Source organism: Aulonocara stuartgranti, assembly GCF_965226115.1.
Source record: "Aulonocara stuartgranti genome assembly, chromosome: 15".
In the NCBI taxonomy this organism is placed as follows: Eukaryota; Metazoa; Chordata; class Actinopteri; order Cichliformes; family Cichlidae; genus Aulonocara; species Aulonocara stuartgranti.
The window spans coordinates 16,078,264-16,105,393 of NC_138951.1; the positions used below are offsets into that span (position 1 = coordinate 16,078,264).

At 39.3% G+C, this 27,130-nt stretch overlaps 1 protein-coding gene across 1 annotated transcript; it reads left to right on the top strand.

Moving 5' to 3' along the window:
• Positions 1-26,181, top strand: dlgap2b (discs, large homolog-associated protein 2b). Its single transcript, XM_082506110.1, has 6 exons — positions 1-310; positions 5,593-6,734; positions 13,987-14,204; positions 16,220-16,373; positions 18,474-18,693; positions 21,748-26,181. Exons 1-6 carry the CDS (start codon positions 70-72, stop codon positions 22,560-22,562), a joined length of 2,790 nt encoding a protein of 929 aa, XP_082362236.1. The 5' UTR covers positions 1-69; the 3' UTR covers positions 22,563-26,181.
• The last annotated feature ends 949 nt before the right edge of the window (positions 26,182-27,130 follow it).

Sequence of the window (27,130 nt, forward strand, 5' to 3'; positions counted from 1 at the left end):
GCAAGAGGTACTAGCGCGCGCAGGCTTTCAATTGAAATCAGTTATACAGCGATAAAAAGAAACACAAAAATGTCAAGAAGCTGTTGTATTATTGACTGCAATAGCCGGTCGCATGACAGCCACGGGAAGCCGACGGGTAAAGAGATCGGTTGTTATCGGATTACGTCGTTGAAGAGAAATTGTTCGAGCCATGTTTCCGAAGTAACAAAGAGGCGACGGATGGCCTGGATTGCAGCCATTCAAAGACCAAATATAACGTCCCAGAACACTCCAGCTCACAGGTTAATCTGCTCCAAACATTTACACAAAGGTCAGTCTGCTGTTGTAGTTAACACGTCATTTTCATAACATAACTGGTGATATAGGTTACAAGCAAGTCTGGTGCTGAACAGAAATTGTCGCGCTATGCTCCTTTATTTATTGTGCATAAATAGTGAATTGTCCTGACACAATATTGCGTTTCGCTTCTGTTATTATGGTACATTGACAAAAACATATACTTTTATTCACAGGATAAAACAGTTTTTTTGTATCACTAATTGTCCAGTACAATTACAGCATACAGTATTATTGTCACTGCTACATTTCTGTAATGAACCAGAAATTATTTCCACTACTAATTAATTACCGTTGAGCTCAAAGGTTATATTAATAAACGGTTAACGAATGTGTATTTATGAAGACGATTTGTGAGACTGGTAAACTTACCTTTGTTCGTACGATGGTCTTTACTTTCTACACGGTGCATTTCAAGGTCCTGCACCCATCCGTCGGTAAACTGTACCTGGGCTTGTTGCAGTGACCTGAAGTTACTAAACTTCATGAGTGTATGCACTCACTCCAAGAACCGTATGATTATAAATATGCATATAAATATGCTACGATGAGATAGCTGACTTCATCTAACTAGCAAATGTTGGCCAGGCTACGTTGGTGATGCAGTTTTTTTTAATATGTATGATATTTTTGTCATGCGATTTTAAAGCCGGTCCTAAAACCGCATCCAAGAATAACATGCAGCTTATCTCAGAACTGTCGGTGAAAATTTTTCTTGGAGCTAGGTTTAATTGAGCTGCATTTTAAAGAGGTACAATTTCACAATTTGTGTGTATTTTCTAAGTTCACTATTTTGTCATGTGTTGAGAAAAACACAGATTTAAAAATTACATGGTCTAACATTTACATTTAGCATAACTGCAACATGCTTTTTTCGTTGTTTTTTTTTTAAAGACTCGAAAGGACTTGAAATTCAAAATTTCAGACTTGTGACTTTACTCGGACTTTTACACCAGTGACTTGAGACTCGACTCTGACTTGCCTGACATTACTTGAGACTTGACTTGAGACTTGAGGATAAAGACTTGAGACTTACTTGAGACTTGCAAAACAATGACTTGGTCCCACCTCTGCACAAAACTATCCACAACACTACACACTAACTACACAAGACAACACATTAACTACACACTCCAAACACGCTAAACGTCACAAATCTCTCACATCTCAAAACTCGTTCTCTCTCTTTTTCTGCTGTCTTTCTCTCTCTCTCTCGCTCGCCGTCACTCCTAAAACTTCCCCTGTTGTTTTTTTATTTTTATTTTTTGCTCATACGCAGAGAGTGCTTACTGCGCTGTCGTTAGACAGTAAACATGGCGAAACAATTCATGAAAAAACACGCGTATATATTGTTTATCATGACTCTGGTTTTACGTGGCCTATCAACACAATTTAAAAACTGGTAAATCATCACCTTGTTGCTTTGTCTTTACGTGGTCATGTGATCGGCTTACCACGACTACTTTATTCTTCCTCAGTCAAACAGCAGCACTCATGCGATTGTTTTGCCCCCTTAGCTCCAGGTGTTTTGCCAAAAAGTAATCGTGATTACCGTCCGCAGGAGCGCGCGCAGCTGCTTAAAGCTGTAGCGCCCAGCTTACTTAGTAGTCAGCTACTTCCGTGCTTCTGTTTGTTGAAAAATAGTAACGGACCGTATTTTCTTGTTAGTAACTGTAACAGTGTTGTAACGATAGGAATAGTGATTAGTTAGATTACTCGTTACTGGAAAAAGTAACGCAGTTAGTAACACCAGTGGCGGTCCTAGCCAGTTTGGCGCCCTGGGCGAACACTCCCTCTGGCGCCCCCCCACCACCACCACCACACACACACACACACAAAACGTATTAAGGATTGTACATTAACATAAAATTGTTGTACACACACACACACACACACATACACATATGAAGAGAGAGAGAGTATGCATAGTATGCAAACGGCTACCAAACAGCCATCATAATTCGTCATACAATGAGAACAGTACGCATCAACAACTGACAATGACTAATTAATATTAAAATCTGTAACATAATGTATTGTTTGGAGTTTAGTCTGTTACTGTTGCTATTTTTACCATTTCTTCTGTAACTCACATAATTTCCTTGGGGATTAATAAAGTATTCTGATTCTGATTGTTTCAGGATGACCTGCCATTATCAATGACACATCTGCTTACCTGCATCTTTTGCTCGTTTCTCTTCCTCTTCTTTTCTCTTTTTCTAAACTGAGGACCTGATGGCTTTGAACTTTTCTTGTCCATCTTCCATTGGTTTTAATTTTGCACTCCAGTATGAACACCCATCTCAACCCAAGGATCACCACAACATGATCTAACACACCTACACCTTAGTTCACAGATTCACTTTGTCTAGGGTGCATTTCTGAGATTTCACACAACCCAGGATTCAAATCATGAATACATAATGGGCTTGGATTTACAAGATTATAAATGAAATGTGCTCTATTTGGAAGCAGCAAGCCCCCCGTCCCCTTTTGACGGCTTGTGTGTGAGACTTTAAATCATCAAACTGTAAATTGTTATTGATCCCTTTACCCCTGGTCCTAAAGTGTATATTTATTTTCTGACTCTTCTTACATATATTTTTTGTTTGCTTGCACTGCTGTAACTGGAGCCTTGTCGTCTCGTCTCTCTATATCAGGGGTCCCCAATCCCAGTCCACGAGGGCCGGTGTCCCTGCAGGTTTTAGATCTCACCCTGGGTCAACACACCTGAATCACATGATTAGTTCATTACCAGGCCTCTGGAGAACTGAAGACATGTTGAGAAGGTAATTTATCCATTTAAATCAGCTGTGATGGATCAAGGACACATCTAAAACCTGCAGGGACACCGGCCCTTGTGGACTCGTATTGGGGACCCCTGCTCTATATACTGGACTGTATGTAGCAGAGATGACAATAAAGTTTACTTTGACTTCAGCAGCAAGCAGGCGCACCGAGGGCTCTCGCGCTCACTTTTCGTGTATAGAATTTCGAAAAAAACATTAGTGCAGATTATAAGTCTGTATCATAATGTCTGGTGTTTTCGTGTTTGTTGGTTTATTTTTATTTTGTTTTACTTTGCGGGTTGTTTATTAGATGCTGCTCCAGCCGGTCAGAAAATCCCCCGCCGCCCTGCCCTCTCCTCTCTGCGCCGCAAGCAGCAGGTGCACCTCGTAAACGAAGGGCGCCCTTACTCCCAGCAAATTGGCGATAGAAAACCGATCGGTGTCTATGCCATTCCCAATATGCGCTGGCTGACGTCGGGGCAGCATGAGTACAAGCATTTTTTTTTTTTTTTTTGTCGATGCCCGTGATGCCACCCCCCACCAAGATGCCGCCCCGGGCAACCGCCCGTATCTAAAACCGCTACTGGCTGTTACTTGTAACGCCGTTATTCCCATCACGCTAATCATATTATATTAACTACAGTGCAACATACAAACATTGTGTCCTCAAAGCTTTATCACTGAAAGAGTCTGTAAAACTATATTACGTACAGATTTACAAACAAAGTCTGAAAGTATAGCTGCAGAGAAAATTTGAGGGTTAAAACTTCAGAAACCTCTTAAAGTTAGGTTCAATCAGCCAGAATTAAAGCTGTGGATTTCAGGCTTGAGGAAAGTCTGTTTAAAAAAGCCAGACCAAAAATCTGCAAACTCTTTGATGAATATGGAATTTGGCATCATTACAATCAAAATTCAAAAGTAGTTGTTGCATTGCTTTTTCATGCAATGCAAATTCTAAAAATCCAATCTGTCTGTAAAAGGTCTGCACTTTTATTAACCTGAGCTACGTTTTACAAAGCACTTTATAATATGTTCTCATTCACCTACCTGTCATCCAGAGTAACCGGTGGTTCAGTGTCTTATCAAAGGATACTGTTAAACTACTGAGCATCAAAAACCTTTGATGAATGGATAACCTGGTCTCACCCCTGAGCCTTTATTATACTTCTTTTACATTTTTTTGACTGTTGTACTACCAGTATCAGTCCAGCTGGGATGATTTTGATCATTTTGCGGTTAAAGCAGTGATGCTGTGTAGACCCAGTTTAGTTCTAACTTTTTCTGTGTTTATGTATGGACCATGTGACCCACCTCCAACCTTATATATTGACTTAAGACCAAGCAAGACCAAGTTCTTGGAGGTATTTTATATTTTCTAAATCTGTCATAGAGACTGGGGACAAAACCACGAGACAGGAATTAGGATCTTGGACGCTGTATGTGGACTTCTGAACTATTCCTGAGGTTCATATTATTATTTGACCAATGATAGAAGTGCAATAATCACTAACACTTTCTTTGATTAATTTATTTTTTGTGACAACAACCCTGCTTTTAACAGTGAATCAGCCCAAGCAGTTGCAGGAAGGATATGGGATGAGTTTAGGAACATAGTCTTCTTTTACAGACAAGTATTATATTGGATTAAATGAAGCAAGCTAGCTTTTTAACTTGACAACTTGACAATAATATCTAGTAAGGGATTACATTTGCTTTAGATTTCTTCACAATTTTTGTAAAAAACATTTTGAGAAAACAACTGGAGCCTTGATTCTGTAGAGTATAGTTATATAGAAGGAAACATCTGGTTAGTGCAGAAAATCTCTACTGTAATTTATGGTTATCTATCCATAAACCGTGTATTATTGAGTCTTCAGGTCCAACTGATAACAATGTCTCTGAAATAAATGCTTGTTCTCTTTATATATTCTAAAAAGCGAAACTCCTTTACTGACATCTACCTTTACGATGAAGAATAAAATCAGTTGCAAAAAGGAGTGTATTTCAGCATATATGCAGGAGATAATCAGTCATTTATGATGAATTATACATCACAAGTACATTTCCTATTTTTAAGCTTCAAAACCTCCAGGGTATTTTGTCATCTGTTCTTTTCAGATGCGATGAAATTTGACACACAAGTGCAACTTTTCATGTAGAACAAAAATATTTCATTAGCTTTTCTACTATATTAAAAGCAGTCATTACTGAGGTTAACTTAGGTTAGCGTCACATTACTGAAAGTGTCAATCAGTGTAAAAGTGTAAAAACCTATTGTGTAACATGGTCTGGCCTTTGTAGGAGTATTTACTTAATTAGAAGTGTTTTGGTACGGACTGGTCTAGATGTAAATTAGAATTGCAGGATGGTTGTGAAGCACCCCGTGAGAGTATTCGTCTGTCAGGTGTCACTATGCTCTTTCAATCTGACAGAATCTTTCTCTTCTTTTTCTCCTTCTCTGAAACAGACCAGAAGACTTCATCTTGGTCTCTGTCTCGAAAGTTCAATGAAGGCAGACGCCTCCCTCCATCCAGGAACATGAAGGGCTTATCGGGCAGCCGCTCCCAACATCAGATTCCTCTACCCCACGGCTTGGACTATGATCCCCACGTCCATGACATCCACACTCACCATGGCGCTGACTCCCGCCACCCATCCTACCTGCTCAGCCCCACAGAGAGCTGCCCTATGGACTTCCACCACCGCTACTCACCACGCAGCTCCATCCACTCCGACTGCATGATGATGTCCCCTGTCATGATGCCCCCAGCTGCTGCATCTGACCACATCTCCAGTAGCACCTTCCCCAGAATGCACTACAGCTCTCAGTATTATGACTCAGCCACACGGGACGACTGCGCTGCCATCACAGCCTCCGCCACATCCCCAGCTGTTGCGGCTGCAGCAGCTGCAGCAGCTGCCTCTTCCCACCATGCTGGCACCAAGAGCAACCGCCTTCCTGCTAATCTCCTGGACCAGTTTGAGAAACAACTGCCACTGCACCGTGACGGCTTCCACACTCTACAATACCAGCGCACCTCCACCACCACCGAGCAACGCAGTGAGAGTCCCGGCCGCATTCGACACCTTGTTCATTCAGTCCAAAAGCTCTTCACCAAGTCCCACTCCCTGGAGGGATCGTCCAAGATGAATGGCACAAAAGGTGACATTGTAGGAGGGGGTTATCACCATCATGGCCACCACTCCACAAAACACGGTAGCAAGAGGAGCAAGAGCAAAGAACGTAAGCACCGCTCTGGTGGCTGGTGGAGCTCAGATGACAACCTGGATAGTGACAGCACCTATCGCACACCCAGTGTCATGTCACGGCACCATGGGGAACATGTCGGCCACTACCACCCAGATTCCATGCACAGCCACCACTTTGGAGACCTGTCACTCAAGACCTCAAAGAGTAACAATGACGTCAAGTGCTCAGCGTGTGAGAGTATGGCCATGGGACCCGAGGGCAAGTTCATGAAGAGGAGCTCCTGGTCGACTCTAACAGTCAGCCAGGCCAAAGAGGCCTACAGGAAGTCATCGCTTAATTTAGAGAAACCCATGATGTACACGGACCTCAAGTCATCGCGGACATGTCATTACCTGCAGGTTAGTAGTACCTTTTTTTGGAAATATATGTCCTTAAAGTACAGACAAATTTGATTAGTGGCGTATTGTACTGAGCTACTGAAATACATGTTTTTGTGTGCATCGGTGTATATGCTATGGCTGGTACACAAACACTGATTTCATTCCATACCATGCAAACAATTCTGACTGGCATTGATCAGCTGCTAGTTTATGTCCACGTATAAGTCATCCTTTGCTTTCAGAATTAATGAAATCACAGAAGTTGTTTAATTTAGTTTGAAGCAATAACAGGATGTTTCCTTCCAAGTTTTGTGTTCTTCTAAATGTTTAATACTCAACTCTTTGGAAAAGGCCCACAAAAAATGTCTGAATATAGACTGAAAGGCCATTAAATGTGGAGATATTTGAAACGCCAACTATCAGATAATACAACAAACAATAACTAAGATCAATATCCACTCATCTCCGACACTGCCCTTCTCGATAAAATGCATTGATCGATTAGGAATCTAGACAGCAGGGTATTTGGAGTCTGCCTTTCTTTCTGTCATTCTCCAGAGGGCAATTACAGTGTCCACAAGTGTGAGAAGTCAATATATTTAACCAGGATTCCCTTTTGTGTGCTCACCTCAGGGAGCTATTGTCTATTAAGATATAGAGCTCGCCTGACTGAATCAATGTCATGGTGGAAAGCACTGAGAAGAACCACTGAGCTGAACTCCAGTGTAGGAAACACAAAGGCTGTGGTGTCTGCAAAAACAGCATATAGTGTGGCTTGAGTTGCTGTAGGAGCTGGTTCACCAGATTGGAAAGAGACATTACTTTATTCACAGATTTTATGCCCCATGCTTGCCTGTAACACTGTCACGAGTCACGAGACTAAAGTAAAGCAGTTAATCGAATTTCCCAGAGGAACCCACCCAAGGGATTAATAAAGTTCTATCTAATCTAATCTAAGCTACAGATAGTGACTTCTTCTAAAACGGTCAAAAGTCAAGTATTCAGTGTTTCAGCGATCTTTGAGTTTCTTTTAATTTTTAATACTAAGCACTTAGCTAATGCTCTCATCCACAGTGACTCACAGGCTACAGCATTAGAATATTAAGCTCAAAGTCCTGCTTTAAGTAGCTTTTAATGAAGGTGACTTAAGAATTGGAAATAATGATAAAAACAGTGACATGGGTAACAGTTGTTTCTGAAATGCCAAACAGATTTCCAATGGGTCGTCATTAGCATTACGATGCTTGTTGTATGCACATCTTGGGAAAAGCTGGCCTGGACTTTGATCAATCATGTTATGAAATGCTTGACTGTAATGTGAAAGAGAACAGCTGAAGTGATTGGCCATTATTAAAGCTATGCTTCCATATTACAGTTGTGCTTGTATATCACTCAATCTTGAAAATAGACAACTCCTTTAAGCCACTTTCAATGACAGCCATTATGAGAAAGTTGCAAACTGAAATATGTGCTTGCACTATAATCAACAATTACCCATGTTTTTTTACTCATGACATCAAATTTGAAGCGGCACTCATATAAACCCATAAATAGTTCTACCGAGTACCATATGCATCCCCTTCATTCATTTTGATGCTGTGTGAAATGCACAGTTACACACAGATACACAAACTGCAGTTATTTGTGTGTAATGGGTAGTCTCTGTCAATAGAGGGGCTCTCTCACTGGCATTTAACAAGCTTATATGTCAGCAGGCAGAGACCCTGCAGCTGCCACATGGGCACATTCAGCACTGAGCATGTCCATAATGAGAGCCTTATTCAGTGGAATCAATGAGCGGAGATCTGTAAAGGCGTTGTGGTGAACGCTCTTGGTGCCCATCTGATTTTATCTCTTTGATGTCTGGGTCCTTTAGGTCAATGTTCACTTGTGAGGAGGAGGACAGGCCTGCCTTAGGGAAGCTGACATAATCTTGTTTTAGCAAGTGTCACGTCTTCAGTCTGACCATCTAAGCCAACAAGGGTAGGGTGAAGCATATGTCAAAGAATATTAGAGGTTGAATCTACATATCATTTTAAGCCATTAAGAAAAATGCATACAGTGCTGTGCAAAAGTCTTGATTCACCTCTAGTTTCTTTACACTTCTTGTAATTTTTAAAAGCAGTCTCGAGCAATAGTTCTCCAGGTTTTCTTAAGGTCTTTGAAAAGTTTTCTTTGGACGTTGGTGGTTTTTTCACTCATTTTCAGTCCTGTCCTTGTAACTGACCACTTAACACTGACCTATGAATCGCTGAGACATAAAATGGACACCCGATTCCCGATGATGTTTAATCTGCCCTTAAAAACCTAATGAAACTGGAAAAGTGTAACGAAACAAGAAGTAGAAGGCAACAGAACAGTATCTGAAGGGCATGTCCTTAAGAAATAAGAAGAAATTCAGCAAAGACCTGACACAGGACCTGAGCGATGGACCCGGTCCTTCAATCTACTACTAACCATAGCCTCATCAGAAATGGTCTCAGTACAAGAAGGGCTCCTTCCCACCATATTTTTTAAAATCATAGTTATCCTGCTACCTTTGCATTTAAAAACCTTCAAATAGACTACGTCCACTCTCACCATTTCAAAAGCCAAAAAATAACTGGCTTACTCAGGCACAAAATTACAGGACCCGCACATTTACGAGCTAGAAATTGTTCTACCACATCCAACAGGTCAGTGTTGTTTTTCACTAGATGCAGTTTCACATCTGGTACATGGCGTTATGGAATTACTTTCTGCATTGAGAAGATGTTTTATCCCAGGGTTATTTTTGTACAAAGTGCCCACAGTGTAGTAGTAACTAATGATGGTGTAAAGCAGCTCATCTGTCTAGCTGCCTCAGAGGCACAGCTGAACAAGTTCTTTCAGGTATGGCATCAAATGAACACAGAAATAAGGTAATGCTAATGAGGTAGCGCACTGCTTCCATGAGTGATGACTGCCTTGTTAACAGCAGCCCCAGACGATCAATGGTTGTGCATTAGGAGGAAAATGAATCTTTTACTTTATTGCTGTCTTTAAGGCTGATTAATTTAGTTTCCAGGCATTTTATTCTATGCATGTGGGAATGGAAAATGTATTAGCCTGTGTTACACTTTTTGCTGATGGGTCTTTTTTTTCCCATGTTAACTTATGAGGTTACGCAGGTTTGCAACGTACCTACTGCCTTCATTTTTTTAGATGATAATGCACAAAATGTTATCTTATATCACAATATTAGGTAACCGAACAATCATCTCTCGTTTTCCTACGTGCTGTTGTGGAGTTTAGTGCTGAGGCAGTGAGACATGCTGCGCAAAAGAAATTCATTGTGTTTTGGCTTCAAATCGTAGCATATGGTTTAAAAGATTCAGAACGTGTTTTATGTTGACTACAAAAACAGTTGAGGAATACATCTGAGCAGAATACTTTACACTAAGGATGATGAAGCCCAGTTGGTCCTGCTTTAATCATCTGTAAATCCTCCTACTTTTTACTATGTGCCACCTTCCATACAGAAGAAAAAAGCTTTATATAAGTGCCTTATGCTGTTGAGTCCCTCACCTGTCGCCACTGAGCACAAGGGCTGTCGAGTAAGAGAGGATATTGGGTGCTAAAGAAAAAGATTATGAGGGGAAGAGATGAAGAGATGGGCAGCAAGAACAGACAGCGAGAATGGAAGTGATAGAGAAAGCATTATTCCACCTCCAGGAGAAAAAAAGGGTGTCAGCCACTTTCTTTTCTGTGAGAGCAGTTCAGCACTTGTGGCAGAGAAACAGCCACACTGTATGACTGGCTAAAGTGAGTAACTGGCAGAGCATGAAGAACAGTCCTGCGCCTGGGCTTGTTGTTCCAGGAGCTAAGACTGGCCTGTCCACTGGGACTACTGCTAGCTGCACCACACACTAACACTGCTGTACTTGCTACATGCCTGATCAATACGCTGTTAGCAGAATCAGTGTGTGACACACAGAGATGGTAATGTGTTACTGTAATCCGATTACTTTTTTCAAGTAACGAGTAAAGTAAGGGATTACTATTGCAAAAACGGTAATTAGATTACCGTTACTTTCCCGTAGGAACGCTGCGTTACTGCGTTACTAAAACCGTGATTTTTTTGCGAGAATGTCTCATGACAGTGACGTACGCGAGTGCGACGGTCGTGACAACAGCTGTGTGCAGATCAACAATGGATCATATATTGAGTACGGGAGAGAGTATGAGCGTGCAGCGTTTAAAGCGTGGAAGTACTGACCTTATTTTGAGTTTGATTCCATAAAAAGTGACAAAAACATTAGCGTCCATTAGCATTGTGCGTGGGAAGAAAACATCTTTTTACAGCGAAAAAAACCCCTAAACTTCCAAGCAAGCTCCGAGTGCTACCACGTAATGGGAAATTCACAGAGAAACTGCCGTATCCTTCCACTGACCGCTGCGGCACACCTGCACCAGGGTAAACCTCCGCCTACCCAACTCCTGCTTTACAGGTGAAAATAGAACAAAAGGACCGCTAGTCTTTGATTTTATTTATTTTCTGCTGTGTTTTACTTGCATCTATTTGAAAGAGTGAGTGTAAACACAAAAAAAAATATTTTATGTGCTGGAATGTGTAGAAAATAGGTTTAAATGTTAAACAAATTTCTTCCAGTCAGAGAATGTTGCATATAATTAAATTTTTGCTTGATGCATAAAGTTAAAAGATTAAAATTAATAAAATTATAAAAGTTTTAAAAAGACACTTTTCCATTTGATTACATTTTGTATGATGGATTATGCAGAAAAAGTAGAATTGGGCTGAAAGATCTATCGCTTCAGGTTGTAAATCGTGTTTTTAAAAAGTAACTAAGTAACTAAGTAATTAATTACTTTTGAAAATAAGTAATCAGTAAAGTAACGGGATTACTTTTGGGGGGAAGTAATCAGTAATTAGTTACTGAGTACTTTTTTCAAGTAACTTGACCAACACTGGTGACACATGGCCACTGTAGCTGTCCATCTTCATAAGAATTAAACCAGGGTGCAATTGAAGAACCCATGAACCTTGTTTTTAATAGTATCAATCTGATACTGTAAGCTCAAACATACACTGTGTATTCAACCCAACAATAACAAGTAATCATTTTTGAAGAGTTGAACTTGATATACTCTATAATTTCTGTTCTATCAAAATCACTAAATCAGCGCAATTATTATGTGTAGACATCTGCAGCACTGCACAGCACAGTGTAGAGTAATTAGAACAGAATCACTTACTCACTATGCTAATCTTGATGCTGCTGTGTTAAGCAAAGTCCCTGTTTATTGTACTTATAATTGAAACACTGAAACCAATTTATGCTACAAATATATAATGTTATGGCTATGAGCATCTAATACATACAGTCACATGAAAGAGTACAGCCTTGCTGCTTCCATAGAAATCAGGGGTGTACGGTAAGTAGCAGCCAAGTGCTGCTAATCGAATGCACTTAATTAACTGATCATCAGCAAGTGGGACCACCTTTGTTAAAGCAGAAGTTCTGCTGGTCTGGAGCATTCAGGTGTGTGTTAACACAATGGCATAATATTCCTAGCGGTGGATGTCCCCATGTTCCCAAGTGCACCAGCAAATCTACAGCATAATGATGGAAAAAGAAAAGAAACAAGGTGTTGCAATATTCTGGTTAAAATCCAGACCTCAGTCTGATTGAAATGCGGTGGCGGGACATTAAGAGAGCTGTACATAAGCATTTGCTTGCACTGAAGCAAAACTGTAAAGATGCGTCGGCCAAAATTCCTTCACAACGATGTGAGAGACTGATAAAGTCATACAGAATACAATTACTTCACCGATTACTGCTGCTAACGGTGGTGCCACAAGCTACTGGTTCATGGGGTGTAGTTTGTTTTTCACAGGACTGCATAGAATACTGTCAGCCTTTCTTTTTCACATGACTGTACATGAGTGTTCATTATTTTTGTCGTTTTTAATCACATTTGCCTTACAACTTATTCTGAGCTGCAGTATGCCAAAAGCTTATTTTGTGTTTATTTGGCTGACAGTCAAAGCTAATTGAAGAGCATGTATGTTTTTGTATTAGTAATACTACAGTGATGACAGTATGCTGACTTAAAAGTTACAGCCCAAGCCTCAGGGGTATGATTGGCTGCCTTTTCTGTGCGTGCATAAAAATACATACTGATTCCTTGCCAAATGTGTTCATTTGCTTCCCAAAAATCCTTTAAATATGGCCACATTTTGATTTGCATTATGAGCGATTTGCTAAAAAGGATGCTGAACCCTGTCCATTCAACTGAATGTTGACCGTGCGGATGTAAAGTGCCATTTTACTTTACTTCTAAGAAATGTGATAATGAATTTCACTCCGTAATTTAGTGATGGGCTGGGGAGTTTTAGGCTACCTAAACATTTATGAATGGAAAAAAAGCAGTGTGAACAAGCGTTTGCCCTCTTCCTGATTTCCTGGTTTTATTTGTCACACTTATGTGTTTCAGATCAAACAAACACATTTTAATATTAGACAAAGATAACCAGAGTAAATACAAAATGCAGTTTTTATGATTTAATTGATTAAGGGAAAAAAGTTGGTCCTGTGTGTAAAAGCAATTGCCCTTCTTGTTAAATCATGACTATTTCTCATATCTCTATATATGTTTATGTGGGAAAAAATCCCAATATATGACCATGTTCAATGTCACTTAAAATCACCTTTCTTCCTGAAGCTCAGTTTGAACTCCAATAGGACATTTCATGCCTAAATACACCGAACTGCACTGAGTTGGCTGATTGTATATTTATGTTAACAAGCAGTTGAACAAGTCCACGTAACAAAGTAACCAGTTATTATTTCTTAATCAGCCCAAAATTAGGTACAGGTGGAGACCAACGTTTGTACACTGCTGTGAAACCACTTGGATAAATCTTTATAATTATTAAAAAATTTGCTTTATGTTACGGTCTCACAACTTTATATTTTCAATGATAACATCCTTGGCATCACTGTGATACACAATTCCTTTACTTGATTTTTCCATTTAGGTTAAAAAACACATAGCTGATACACTTTTCACACTTATATGGGTAATTTTCAAGCTGTATTTGCGAATATCTTTCATTTACACAACCCTGTCAAAGCTGTATATTTTGTACATGGCTAAATATTGCTATAGTACTCATCATCGTTTTATCACAGACTTGCAGGAATAACAAGTAATATCCTGGACTACTTCGACCTAATTGTTATAAATGTCTGTATTGTATTAAATGTAGGTGTGCCATCTTCCACAGGTGCCCCAAGATGAGTGGAGTGGATACCCAGGTGAGAAGGATGACGAGATCCCATGTCGGCGGATGCGAAGCAGTAGCTATGTTAAAGCAATGGGAGAGGTGGATGATGAAAGTGGGGACTCTGACACCAGCCCTAAGACCTCTCCACAAAAGACCATTCGGTCAGATGCTCTTGTCCTCAAATCAGCCATGCAGAGACCCCATTTAGACTCCCACAGGTAGGCCTGGTTGCCTAACGTATTGACTTAGTGTGCCCACGGCAATGCTGTGTATTCATTTAAATATTCCAGTTTTTATCATGGGTTCACTAAGGTCTTACTCAAAAAAAGGTAAGATGATGCACTGTGATTCATTTCCCTTTTATTTCACAAGTTTCAAATATTTACATGACAAAACCAACGCTCATCAATAGCAGTATCTCTGGTGTTGCTTCAGGGTCAACCAGTTGAGCTGCTTGGATTTCAGTGTTAATTGTTGCTTGGCTAGAATTTATTGGAGTCAACGCTGAGGACACAAGTTGTTTTTTTTCATACTTCAATACAAGTGGAAAGTTGGGAGTTTTGATGCAACACTTGCTGCTAACAAAATGTTGCTGCATGCTGTGTTTAGTTGGTGCTCAAAGCAAGAACATTCAGAGTCGTCTATATAAATAAACAGTCTCACTGCTCTGCCTACATGCTGTCAAAGTAAAATTGCTGTTTGTTAATGCTGCTTTTTGTTAAGCTGTCCCTGAGAGATATGACTAAATTGAACAGTCAGGTGATTTCAAGTGAAGTTACTTTGGAAAACAATAGTACCTTTGTTGGCTTGTATGGTTGGTGTGGTTGGCTCTTTTTTGGTCTTAGGCATTGCCTGCCAAGCACTGTATTTCTACAACTGTTTCATGGGTCAGCTGCAGCCGTGCTCTGGTGATTGCTGTGGCACCAACTGGTTTTGAGTTTGATATAAATTTCTGATATACCATACACAAACACTGCATCGCCGCATCACGCTATTGCTGACAATTCTGTCAAAAGAAGAAAGAAAGAGAGCCGGTTCAAATGCAGGAGAGGTGACACATGGAAGGGCATACGTTAAAGTTAACACTGCTTGATGAAAAGCCTTGGGGGAAGTGACGGGTTTGTTCTGTAACCCAGCCAAGTGTGGAGTATATATGTCTGTGTTTTGATCCTAGACAGACTTTGACAAAGGGAGAGCATGCAATCTCCACATAGAAAGGCCCCAGTCGACCTGTGGAGCCAAACCCAAGACCCTCCTGCACTACTGTGTTGCCTTCACAATTACAACAAACCTTAATTATTGACAGTTTTACCATTCACTTTCACTCTAATGTGATCTACTCATTAATATAAATGTGGTAAATAGTATTTTGTTGATAATTATTCTAATCAGGGTTAACATACAAATAACATGTTGCAAAAGGTTCTGCACTGGACAAATTGAGATTAATTATCCAGATGATTTGTGTGATGTTACTTTTTAAAGCACAGTGTACATCAGTTGGCTGTTTTAGAACAGATAGATTTCGCTTCTCAGGATCTTACCACCTCCATTTAATGATTTCCTAATGATCTCTCGCTGGTAAATGGTGACCATGTGTATCTTTTTCATGCTAAACCAGAACAACATACAGAGTGTTTTTTAATTGGCGTATTCGTGATGTCATTGCTCTACCTAAGCTAAAACACAGCTTTTCCCCCCAATTTATTGTTCTCTGTGACTGTTTGTTTTCAGGCACTGTGACTTTCAAACGCAGCCAAATTCTTGAAGCTAGGGAGCAGTCGTGAATCCGTCATCTCTACTGCCACTGAGTGCTAATTTTGTTACCATCATCTCAGTGGGGAACTGATCACTTTTGCTTTTGTCCACAAACAAAACAACTCTTATGTTTTGTTTATCCTCTGGTGGAGAATGTAATAATCTCTTACTGTAACTCCATGCTGTCACTGTTTCCCTAATAAGAGCCACAGCCTAGCTATGCATGCTCTCTATGATTTTGGGATGAATGAACTACTGTTTTATCATGGAACTAGAGGATATTTAAAAATGAGAGGGGTGAGGGGGTATCATGTAGAAGTGAGAGGGTAGAAGTTCATTTTCATTTAATCACAAACAAGGCCGTGCCAACAGATGCTAACCAGCGGATTTATAAACTACAGTGTGTTCCAGATGTTACCTTTGTGGCTTTTGAACTGTGAAATCGTGTCTGTCCCTGCCCCCTGTCCTTGTTCAGCCAGGGCTACCACTTGCAAACCACAAGAGATATACAGCCCCACCCTAGTGTCACGCTGGACCCCGCCACCTTTCATCCCCCGCCCTTCCGCTCTCGCAACCAGAGCTACATGCGCGCCGTCAGCACCCTCAGTCAGGCTAGCTGCGTCAGCCAGGTGAGTCTCAAACACATGCATTACACAGAAGCAACACCTGGACACATCACTGAGAGCTTATATCAGTTTGTATGTAGTAGCACTGTGCTGAGGACAGCACAGAGGCACTAAGCACCCAAGGGAGGTCCCCTGATTATTAGATTGCAGAGCAGGGGTGTCAAACATAAGGCCCAGGAGCCAGAATCAGCTGGGCAAAGACTCCAATCCGGCCTACTAGATGTCTTTGGAAAATATGAAGGAGGGCTTGAATTATGGACTTTTCACTGTACTTTCATAAGTGTTACTACTACAATTAAGACCTCCCACTTGGTCATTAATACCACACTAAAGTCAATAAGTTGTAGATAAAAAAATAAACTTACATTCGCTATCTACTATTTACTGTAGACTAATGGGTCTATAGTGAGTTAACAAGAAACTTCTGTTTTATATTTACAGGGAAGTCTGGGAAATTAACTACTAGAATTTTTCCTGTGATTTCTTTCATTAACTACAGCACAATTTCTTTATTATGTACAAAAAGACACATGCTGTTGAATTAGACTTCTTTATCTAATATTAAGATACCTCAGGGATTAAATGTGTTGTTAAATCTCTTTACAATGACAGAAAGGGGCATTTCACTGGTCTGGCCCAATTAAGTTCAAAGTGGGCTTTGTGTGGCCCACAATGTAAAGCGAGTTTGACATCCCTGTTGTAGACAAAGCCTTGGCTATATCAGTCAAACGAAATTGGAATAACTTATTGCTTTTACTGTTTGGGTACAGATGATTTATCTGAAAGCTTATGTCCAGGCACAGTCCAACATGGTTTACAGTTTGTTTCTGAAGTGTTATCTGCTCATAAAAAAAATGTGAAATTACACATAATTATTAAATTAGGACATCAGTGTCACATCAGCAAGTTTGCATCTTGATATCTGGAACAGGCTACTGATACACAGTTAATGAGCCTAGTGTTGTTTTAGCATGCCAACTCGTTTGTTTTGGTTGACAGGGCTTTTTTGTCACCCTCGAGCAATACACTACAGTACTAGTGTAGGCCTGGAGATGAAATAAATACACGTTTTGAACCAACATCATCATTCAAATAAATTCAAATTCAAATACCTTCTTCTCCTATGAATCTATACATTTGGATAAATTAAGTCCGTTTGGACCTCCATGGTGGCTTAAGATGTGGTTACTGCTGCAAGATCTGAGACACATCCACCATTGGACCTTCAATACGTACATGGAGTAACAATGAGGAGAGATTTTGGCTAAAACACAGGTTGAAAAATCAGTTTACACCCTTACGTGCTAACACCTAGTTTTCCATTACTGGAAAAGGTCTAATTAATAGCAAATCATTCCCGTTTTTAAATAGTAAAGGCTAAAGTAATAATGAAAAGGCAATATTATCTCAATAGTACATCAACATTTACAAAAAGTGTTAAATATTCAAATATAAACAAAAGTATGCAGCCAACACAATTTGTATCACTAAAAGAAGAAGCTATTTTTATCTCTTCCCTCGTTCACAAGGAGTTTCCACAACAGGTAAACTCCACATGTTTGATTTGGCAGAGTTTTCGTGCCAGATGTCCTTCCTGACGCAGCCCCAAAGGGATTTGTGTCTCCTCGTAGGATTGAACTGGGGATCTATTGGTGGTTAGGCAAATGCTTTAACTACTACACTACAGAGACACGTTCAGCACTTAGCTGTAAAATAACATTTCCCTTTGATGAGTACATGATTTTCACATTAACAAATTAATCTTGTTACACAGAGCAGTTTATTGTACTTCTAAGCTCTTCCACGACTTATGAGATATCTTCCATCTGTTAGCATTCAGTATACTGTATAGAACGTCTTTTGTGATCAATTTATTGCTTTATAACTCAAACTGGCTATTTTTCTTATTGTTTTTTTGTTGTCATCTGAATTTTTTTTCCCCCATTTGATCTGACATTTATTCAGTTTAAGGTCGAAACTGACAGCGGCGTTTCCTTATGCTAACACTCCTTCATATTTGCTGTGCAAAGGGGAAGAATCAAAGTGAGAAAGAGAAAGGAAGAGGAAAAATTAAGGACTGCTATTCCTGTTTTTGTCTCTCAGGTGAGTGAGACTGAGATCAATGGCCAGTTTGAGTCAGTTTGCGAGTCCGTTTTTAGTGAAGTAGAATCCCAGGCCATGGAGGCCTTGGACCTGCCTGGTTCGTTCCGCACTCGAAGCCACAGTTACCTCCGTGCAATTCAGGCTGGTTATTCCCAAGATGACGACTGCTTGCCTTCAATGACATCCTCCACTGTCACTTCAACTCTCAGATCCACAACAGGTAAAACAATCCCCCCCCTGAATAAGAGAGGGCTTAGATTACATATCTTCATATATCCTATACATGCGCACAAACTTGACATACCTAAATATGTACAGTGGGGAACCCTTGAGCTTCAGAGATGCCGGGCTGAATGATTCCAGTTATTTTCTTTGGAAGCTATGGTGTACGTGTGTTTGTTTTTTTGCCACTGCATACTCCCAGTTGTTTAGATGGACCTGCTTGTGTGTTACGTTGCATGAGTCATGCATCATTAGCCAAGCTTCTGATTGGTCAGTTGTGGTGTTGCCGAGCTTTAATCTAGGATAGGGGTGGGAGAGCTACATTTTAAACATTAAGATGGCAACACATGGCCATAGTACACAGTATAATAACACAGCACAGCCGCATTACATGGCATGCCTAAAAGGAACAGACCCGAACCAAAGCATGTTAAAGTGTGGTGTTATTTATGTATTATGAAAAGCGTGTGAGTTACTTAGGGAGGGGTGAAAAACAAAATGGGCCAGGGGGCAGGGGAGCAGTAGGTCACTGATATACTTGTTTGAGAGGACACACTGGACAAAGCATTCACCTGTACTCCCCATTAGCACAAACTTTGTAACGGACATTGCAATTGGCTACATAAAATAAAAAAAATGTTTAAAAAAAAACCCAAAACAAACAATTTAAGGTAAGTCAACAAGCTTTAGCAGCTAGTACATATGCACACCTACATGCTGGTTGCACAAAGAAACTACACTACACATGTTAGAGTTTGAAAGAAAAAAACTTTACTAACAGTATTGTTGTACTGTGTTGCATGAAACTTGAGTTAATGCTAACAAGTGTCCCAATGAATGATATGTCAATGTAAAAATGCAATAATTTCAAGGTTTTTTGTGACACAGTTCAAACAATATGTCCCTTTATTTAGCATTTCAGGTTCTTTGTGCAAGCACAGTCTTTCCGGTAACTCCCTCACTGAGTGTATTTGGTGTTTGCCTGCAAGAGTAAAGCTATGAACCCTATTGAAACATTTTTTTTCTCTAATTACATGCATTTTTTTAATATTATGGATTACCTGGATTTTTACTGTTTTTGTACACTTTTCTGTCAATTTAATATTGGAGACATTTGCAGTTTTATTCATTTTGTTGCCTTTGTTTTCTTGTTGAATCTGGACTTTTGTTTTTGTTTTTTATCCTTTCATTCTCAATTGGGTTTCCATCTACGATTTCTACGATGTGACAGAAGTACTGAGGACAAAGGAGTGTTCTCCAATCCCACCGTCTTATTTGCTTAACGCTATTCATTTAACTCTGCTCCAAATCTGTCAGCTCAACATGGGCGAAAACAAGCAGTTGACTGTACATTATGTTCTGAAATTGTATTACCAAGATTAGCATAATGCATCGATTACAACATGCAATATAAGACTGTAGCAGTTCAGAGAAAGGACTCCCTGGATGCTGATAAAATATACAGTACTGCCACCTCCCATACAACCCGTACTGTAAATATTACTTGTTTTTGGGATGCACTATAATTATGCGTGAATAGTGGCCATAAAATAAAATAAAATAAGAGAGAATCGCTTATTCATGGAATCCTGTTTTTATGTTAGTCTTCAGTACTAGATTATTACTATTATTATTAAACTGTAAGCAACTTATGACCCAAACCCTGAGGCTAGTGGGCCATTGAGTGGGGAAGGGACCCCATGGTGCTCCGTAGGGCAGACGAACAGCAAACCCCTCTCCATTTGACCATCCACCTCTTGAAGGATAACCAAGGGGAAAGAACAACTGGAGGCATCAGTGATGATTGTTGCAGGTATTTTAATGTTGACACGCATACATATATCTATGTATATGTGTGTTTTTGCACTGCCTTCTCAGTAAAAAATAGCAGATAAAGTTTATATGTAGTTGGTAGAAATATCGCCTTATGTTATCCCAAGTAGCAAACATGGTGTCAAACAACTCATAAAACCTCAGACATGTTGATTTATTTTTAGAGCACTGGTAATGCTGAATATTGATTACAGTGATGAATGTGATGCTGGCTTTTGTGAGTTGTTTACCACGTCTCTATTTTAAGTGTTCTTAGACCACATTGTAAGTGTAAATGTATGCGGTATGTTCTGCCCAGACTCTTCAGAATGTTTTCATGCTTCAGCATAAAATAGCAGTGAATGTTATCGCATTGCCACTGTCTCCAATCATTTGTGAGCGCAGCATCTACCTGTTGTACATGTGTGAACTTTTTTTCTTTTCTTTCATGAAAATCTGGCTTCTTTTCAAAAGGCCACTTGTGGCAGAGTCTAACTCTTGGCAGTGATTTTGTCAACTGTCTTGGACTGTGGGATTGCAGCCTCTCCCTGGTGCAGCCCTCACCGGGTTTGAATATTTCACATGGTCTAAATCAGCCACCTTGGACCTGATATGTTCAATAGGGTTCATATCTGCTTCTTGTGATTCTTCTACTCCCTTTGCATCTTTTCTTTTGCACAAAATTGCACAAATTTTAAGTAAGTCAGAAACATTTGACATGGTTTGAGAAAGGGTTCTCAGAAAAAAAATGAATCTATGATTTGATAATGATTGATGTATTTCATGTTTAATTCCACTCTTTGTTGTGCTGTGCAGTGAAAAGATGGAAAGAAGCCTTGAGATGACTGAGAAGGCAGTGTAAAAACATTGTGAAAAGCCTGCAGTATGTGAGTTAGGTCATAATCGTTGCCTTTGTGGAGTAAGAGAACTGAAAAGCACATTTCAGTAAAGGTGCATTTTTAAGCAGGTTTTGGCTGACCGATATTCACCTACATCTTAGCCGTGCACATTTCTAATGCTTGTGGTGGGTGCAGACGCGTTACTTAACGTTAAACCTGTCAAACCAAATGGGAAATCAATAGATCAGAGCTTGTACATCTTTGGAACTTTCCACTCACATACTGTATGTTTTCCATAGATATGTGTTATACTGTAGATCAGAATCCCAGTCAAATCCCACTCCAGCTGTTCTTTTCACCCTGAATGTCCTTCTGTTTGCATATTCACATTTTTCTTCCAGAGGGATATGATGTATTGGATGGAACATCCTTACTAAATGATGACATGATCGAGGATGATGATGGTGCTAGCTCCTCTGCCTATGCGGAGCTCGAGAGGCTAGAGAGAGAAACTGCTGCTGCACGCAGCCAGCACAGTACTAGCTCCACGGTAACAGCCATCTCGATCCCACCGGCACCTCCACCTTCATACAGGGTCCCTACCGCCTCACCAATAGCCACCTCTGAGCAACCGGTTCCTCAGGCCATTCAGGCCTTTAAGGAGTCTGCTAACATGGTCGCTGCCTTCAACATGCAGTGGAAGGATGAAATCTCTGCAATGCGCTACGAACTAGCAGAGCTGCGCAGAGATGTCTGTGGGGAATTAAAAACTTTCAACAGCAACTTCTTCAACTTTACTCAGTGCTACAACATGTGGACTTTGTGCCGGGAGCCCTGCAGCGACAGCACCACACAAACAGATGACAGAGTTTCCATAGGAATTCAAGCAGGCTCAAGCTGGTCTGTACGACAAAACACAGAGGACAAGTCAGTGATGTGCCAACCCGAGCCAGCACCCTTCAGTATCATGGATTTGATGGACCCACCTCGAATTGAGATTATAGAGGGAACTCCTGAAAGCACGCCAGAGGGGTCAGGCAGCCCCGCCAGCCCACTTCCAATAGAGGATTTCCCATGGGAGATCAACAAAAAGCAAAAGGCTCATAAGCAGCCAGACACAACTGGCCACACAGGTGGTCACAGAAGCGCCAGTCTAGAACTGTGGAGCAGGAAGTACACCAGTGGGCCCATGCCATACCTTTCTATGTCATTTTAGCCATACATACATGTAATTGGAAAATGAAATAAGGAAAACGGGCTGAAAACCTGAAAATTCAGAAAAGGGGAGCAGAACCATGCTGTTATTAGATGTCCCTTTACGCTATGCAGACACAGAGTCTGTCATCTCTTGAACAGGTTTCACTATTGTTCAAGCAATCTTTTAACAAGTGTCTTGCTTAGCCATCGAACAAAGTAATTATTTTGTTTCACACCAGAATGAGGTGACATCATAATCTGAGGGAGAATGTGACTGATATTCAGATCCTCAAGTGCCAACGAGTGCAGCATCATCTTCCCTCCGCTGTCTTAAATACTCAAAAAAGCCAATTTAAGTAATCATGATTGGAAATTTGAGGTATATTTAACTATATAACTCAACTATCAGCCAATGTGAGGTGACGCATATCTCAGTCTGTTTCTGCACATGAATTTGAATAGCTCATGTTCATTCCAGTTTCTCTTCATGTAGAAACATTCTCTTAAGCACCTGAAAAAATACTGTGAATAACTTTATAAACCCTAGTTTTTTAATGAATGCATTAAAGATGAATACATTATTTAAGGATATATTGATATATAATTTGTTTCAGTTATCGTGATCAAAGCATTCCTTTGCCATTGCCTTCTTCCATTTTGTAGCCAGTTCCAGTTGAAATGGGCATTTTTCTTTTTAATTTCCAACATATGAGCATATTTTCAGTGGTGAACTGATGAACCACGCAGCATAAAGATCAAACAGTAGTTTAGGAAACAGCAGGTAGTGGTGAAAACAATCTGTCATAACCCTCATAAATTGTTTAAAAGTCCTATTCTCTGGAACACTGTATGGATTGCACTGTCTCAAAGCTCTGAGGACCTAGTCCCTGACCAGAATTGTTTACGATAAATTATTCTGATTGACTATGAAGTCAAACAGCCAGCAAAGCGTAAAACAGTAAAGGGGAATTCACAGAAATTATCAAGTTTGAATGTACTGGCTTCAACTCATTCCTGCACAAACTGCATTTATGTTGAAACTCTGTATATGTATATAAATGTATCATTTTGTAAATAGAGAAACTTATATTCAATACTTGTACTGTTTGCAGTTACAAACATACTGTGTTCTGAAAGCGCTGAGAGGGGTTAAAGTAGTAACTGGGTTTCTAAACCAAACACACGTTTACCAGTCTTCAATGTCCATCTTTATTTGTTTCATCCTGTTCATCACCCCACTGTTTTTTGCACATCATGATGAAGTCAGAAGTTCATAACAGTGTTTCACCTGTTGTTTTAAGTGAATGTTCTTCAACTGTTATGAAAAATGTCTTAACTAGTCACATTTATTTTATTTTAGCTCTAAAAAAACATATATTTGATCTAAATCCTATCATATTTCTCCAGTGATAAAATGCTGAGGCTGTTCATCACTATAACAGAGAAACACTGGTCCCTGTAAGTAGACAATCAGAGCCACTGAGGGCCTCTACCTCTTCGATATGTCCCCAGAGGTGCAGTATAGTGCCACTGAATGTACTAACACCGCCTCACTAGTGATGGCTTAGCTGGGCTCCTGTCAAGCCCTAATGGGTGGGAGCCCAGAATCATCTGCTCTATTTGGCTAACTGCTCATTCTGCCTCTTACTTATAAAATAATAGTTGCTCATTAGCCACTGATATTGCCCTCATCCCCTCCATTGTCACATTATACCTGCAAGGCATACCAAAGTTAATACTGAAAGGTGTGGAAAAAGAGTCCAACAGCAAACAAGTTTGACAGGACTTATCTTTGGACTGCAGCACAGGACCACAGGAAGCCTATATGTATCAAACCCCGACTGAAATGTGAACCTTCAGCAAGGACTTTAAATAAAGAAGAGGCATCATCTCTCAATTTATAAAGAGAGTGGTTCTTCTTCCTGTTTTGCACGACCCAAAAAAACAATATTCACAGAATAAAGCGGCATTTTGATAAGCTGACAGTTGTACAAAGGTGAATCAGAATTAATGTTGAAGCCACAAAAGGAGGAAGGCAGACATTTCCTTTTGAGTTTCTGCTGTAGGAGTATCCTACACCTGTTTCAGCAAGCTGTTAAACCTGAGCTCAAACACCTGACTAAATTTCAATCTGTAGATGGGGATGTTTGACAACAAGTCCAAAGTTGTGGTTTTATTAGGACATATACGGATGAGCTCAAGTGTATTGCTATGATTGTCTACTATTTGCAATACTGATTATACATTTTAAAACATTGTAACTTATTTAATTTAGCTTTAACCTAAACATAAGACGTTGAAATTTTCATTACAGACCATTACAGGTTGGGTTAGCATAATTAAATCATAAAATCATAAAAGATTACAGTGAAAGGCTTATGACTGTGACAACATTTAGCCTATAATCATTTTAGTATGAAGTGTATGTATATATATATATATATATATATATATATATATATATATGATACATGTACAAATATGAAAAACATTTGGATAGGCTTGTGTTCATAATTCTGCTTTTTGAATGCTTAAGAGGGGACTGCAGTGGCATTCTCTTACATTGTTTCCCATTGTTTGGGGAATGTAAACTAATTTAAAAGGTGCTGAAGACTGGCCAATCGTGACGTCTCCAATCTGCGTTCATTCATTCTATGCAAGTCCTTTGTTTCTTGTTGTATGTAGCTACATTTTAACAGTTTTAGATATGAACGTTTATGTTGAGCCTTCATGCCGGTCATCAATTTCGGAAATGGAATCACATTTTCAGAAAATATTGGTGACTCTTTGGAAAAAAAACGTTCTTATTTCTGCATGAGCCATGGGCAACGCTAAGGTTTCCTTAAGTGTTGGCTGCAAAAAAGTTGTTTCATCCACATTTCTACTAATTTAGCCTGTATGTACCTAAGAATCTACGATTTTTGGGGGGGAGGGGATGAGATTCCAGCTATGTAGTAGCATCCACATGTTTTGTGACACTGCATACAAAAAACTGAATAATCATATAACAATTTTACCAAATACAGCCAAATTAGAAAATAGGCCTCCAATAATATATTTGGAAATGCTGTACAAATGCTTAACATTCTTCTCGATCTATATACAACTAAACTGCAAACTCATGACTGATTGATGCCAGGGAATGCACCAAATTTTTTTAAATATAAGTTTAATCCAGTCATTCATTTTCATTTATTACTTTCCCTTGAAGCAAGTTGAAATGTAGCAAAAATACAGATCTAAATAATATTTTCAAATCATATATGTGAAGGATATACATATTAAAAAAACAGACCGAAGATGAAATAGACAAAGGGTATTTGCAATTATTTTTTATCATGCAACCATATTTTCTGTAATGAAATATATAACTATTTGTAAGAAATTCTGTCTACAGTATCTAATATGTTTCAATATGTAGTCAATTTTGCCATTAGTTTTTGTTTACATTTCCTTGTCATCCAGAGATATGATGCAACAACTGTGCCAACTCTGTGAAGTCCAGTTAATGGGACAGGGGTTTTTGGATGGAATCTGATCTCACCTGAACCTGTAACACTGCTTCAATATAAATCTTTTTCTATCCCTGTGTTCTCTTCCTGCATTTATTTATGGTGTCTTGGAGAAAACAAGCTAATTTTCAGGGATCTCAGACTGCATTGTTAAGTGAATACGATTTTGTCAAATTAAAAAAGAAAAAAAAGAAAGCATTCTTTTTAAATGATAGTTTAGCCTGCACTTGTTAGCTTATGCTTATTTTGTTAAATGAATGAAAACTGTGTGATACGTTTTTTCCTCTTTTATTTTTGCTTATTGTGGTGTTTCTTGTGATTATTTATTTCAAACTTTTATTGGCCTTATGTATTTTTCATAAATTGATATAAAACAATGGATTGAAATGTTTATGATGTTTATGATAATTCAAAATGGAAAAATAGGGATCATAGCTTTACAGTGGCGTTCAAAGATGCGACTGACCTCACGGCACTGATAGCATTTTTTTGTGTCCAAAATCTATATACTCTTCAACACACTGCAAATACACAACACAAGCCTGGCACAGTGTCTTTTACTTTGACCCTCTCAATATGTCTTGCTTTTCTACTAAGCTATCACCTTTTTTGTTTTTGTTTGTTTGTTTGTTTTCCTTTTTGTCGTTTCCCCCATTTTAGGCCTCCGTAGCTTAGCTGGGGGGCGTAGAGAGTACGGTAGGTCTGGTAGGGAACCGCTTTATTCTATCTTTTTTGTATGTTTTTCATACATTTTGTCTGTCATTAACATTTTCACTTGATAAAAATGAGATATCATAAGTTAAATATGCCATCATGTATAAGTATGTATAATACATTTCATTGTTTTCATCTGTTTCAAAATTGAGTTCAATTTTATATTAAGATTTTATAGCAGTTCTGGATCTTTTTCAAAAAAAGAAAAAAAGTTTGACATATAACAAAAAATACCCACATGTTGGCCTAGTGTTAGCCACTGGCAATTTTGAACAATATACTTTTAAAATCTTTTCTGCACAACTGCCTCCTAATTTAACTGAGATGTGCATGAAGCCTTTTAACAAAGACCATAATTAAT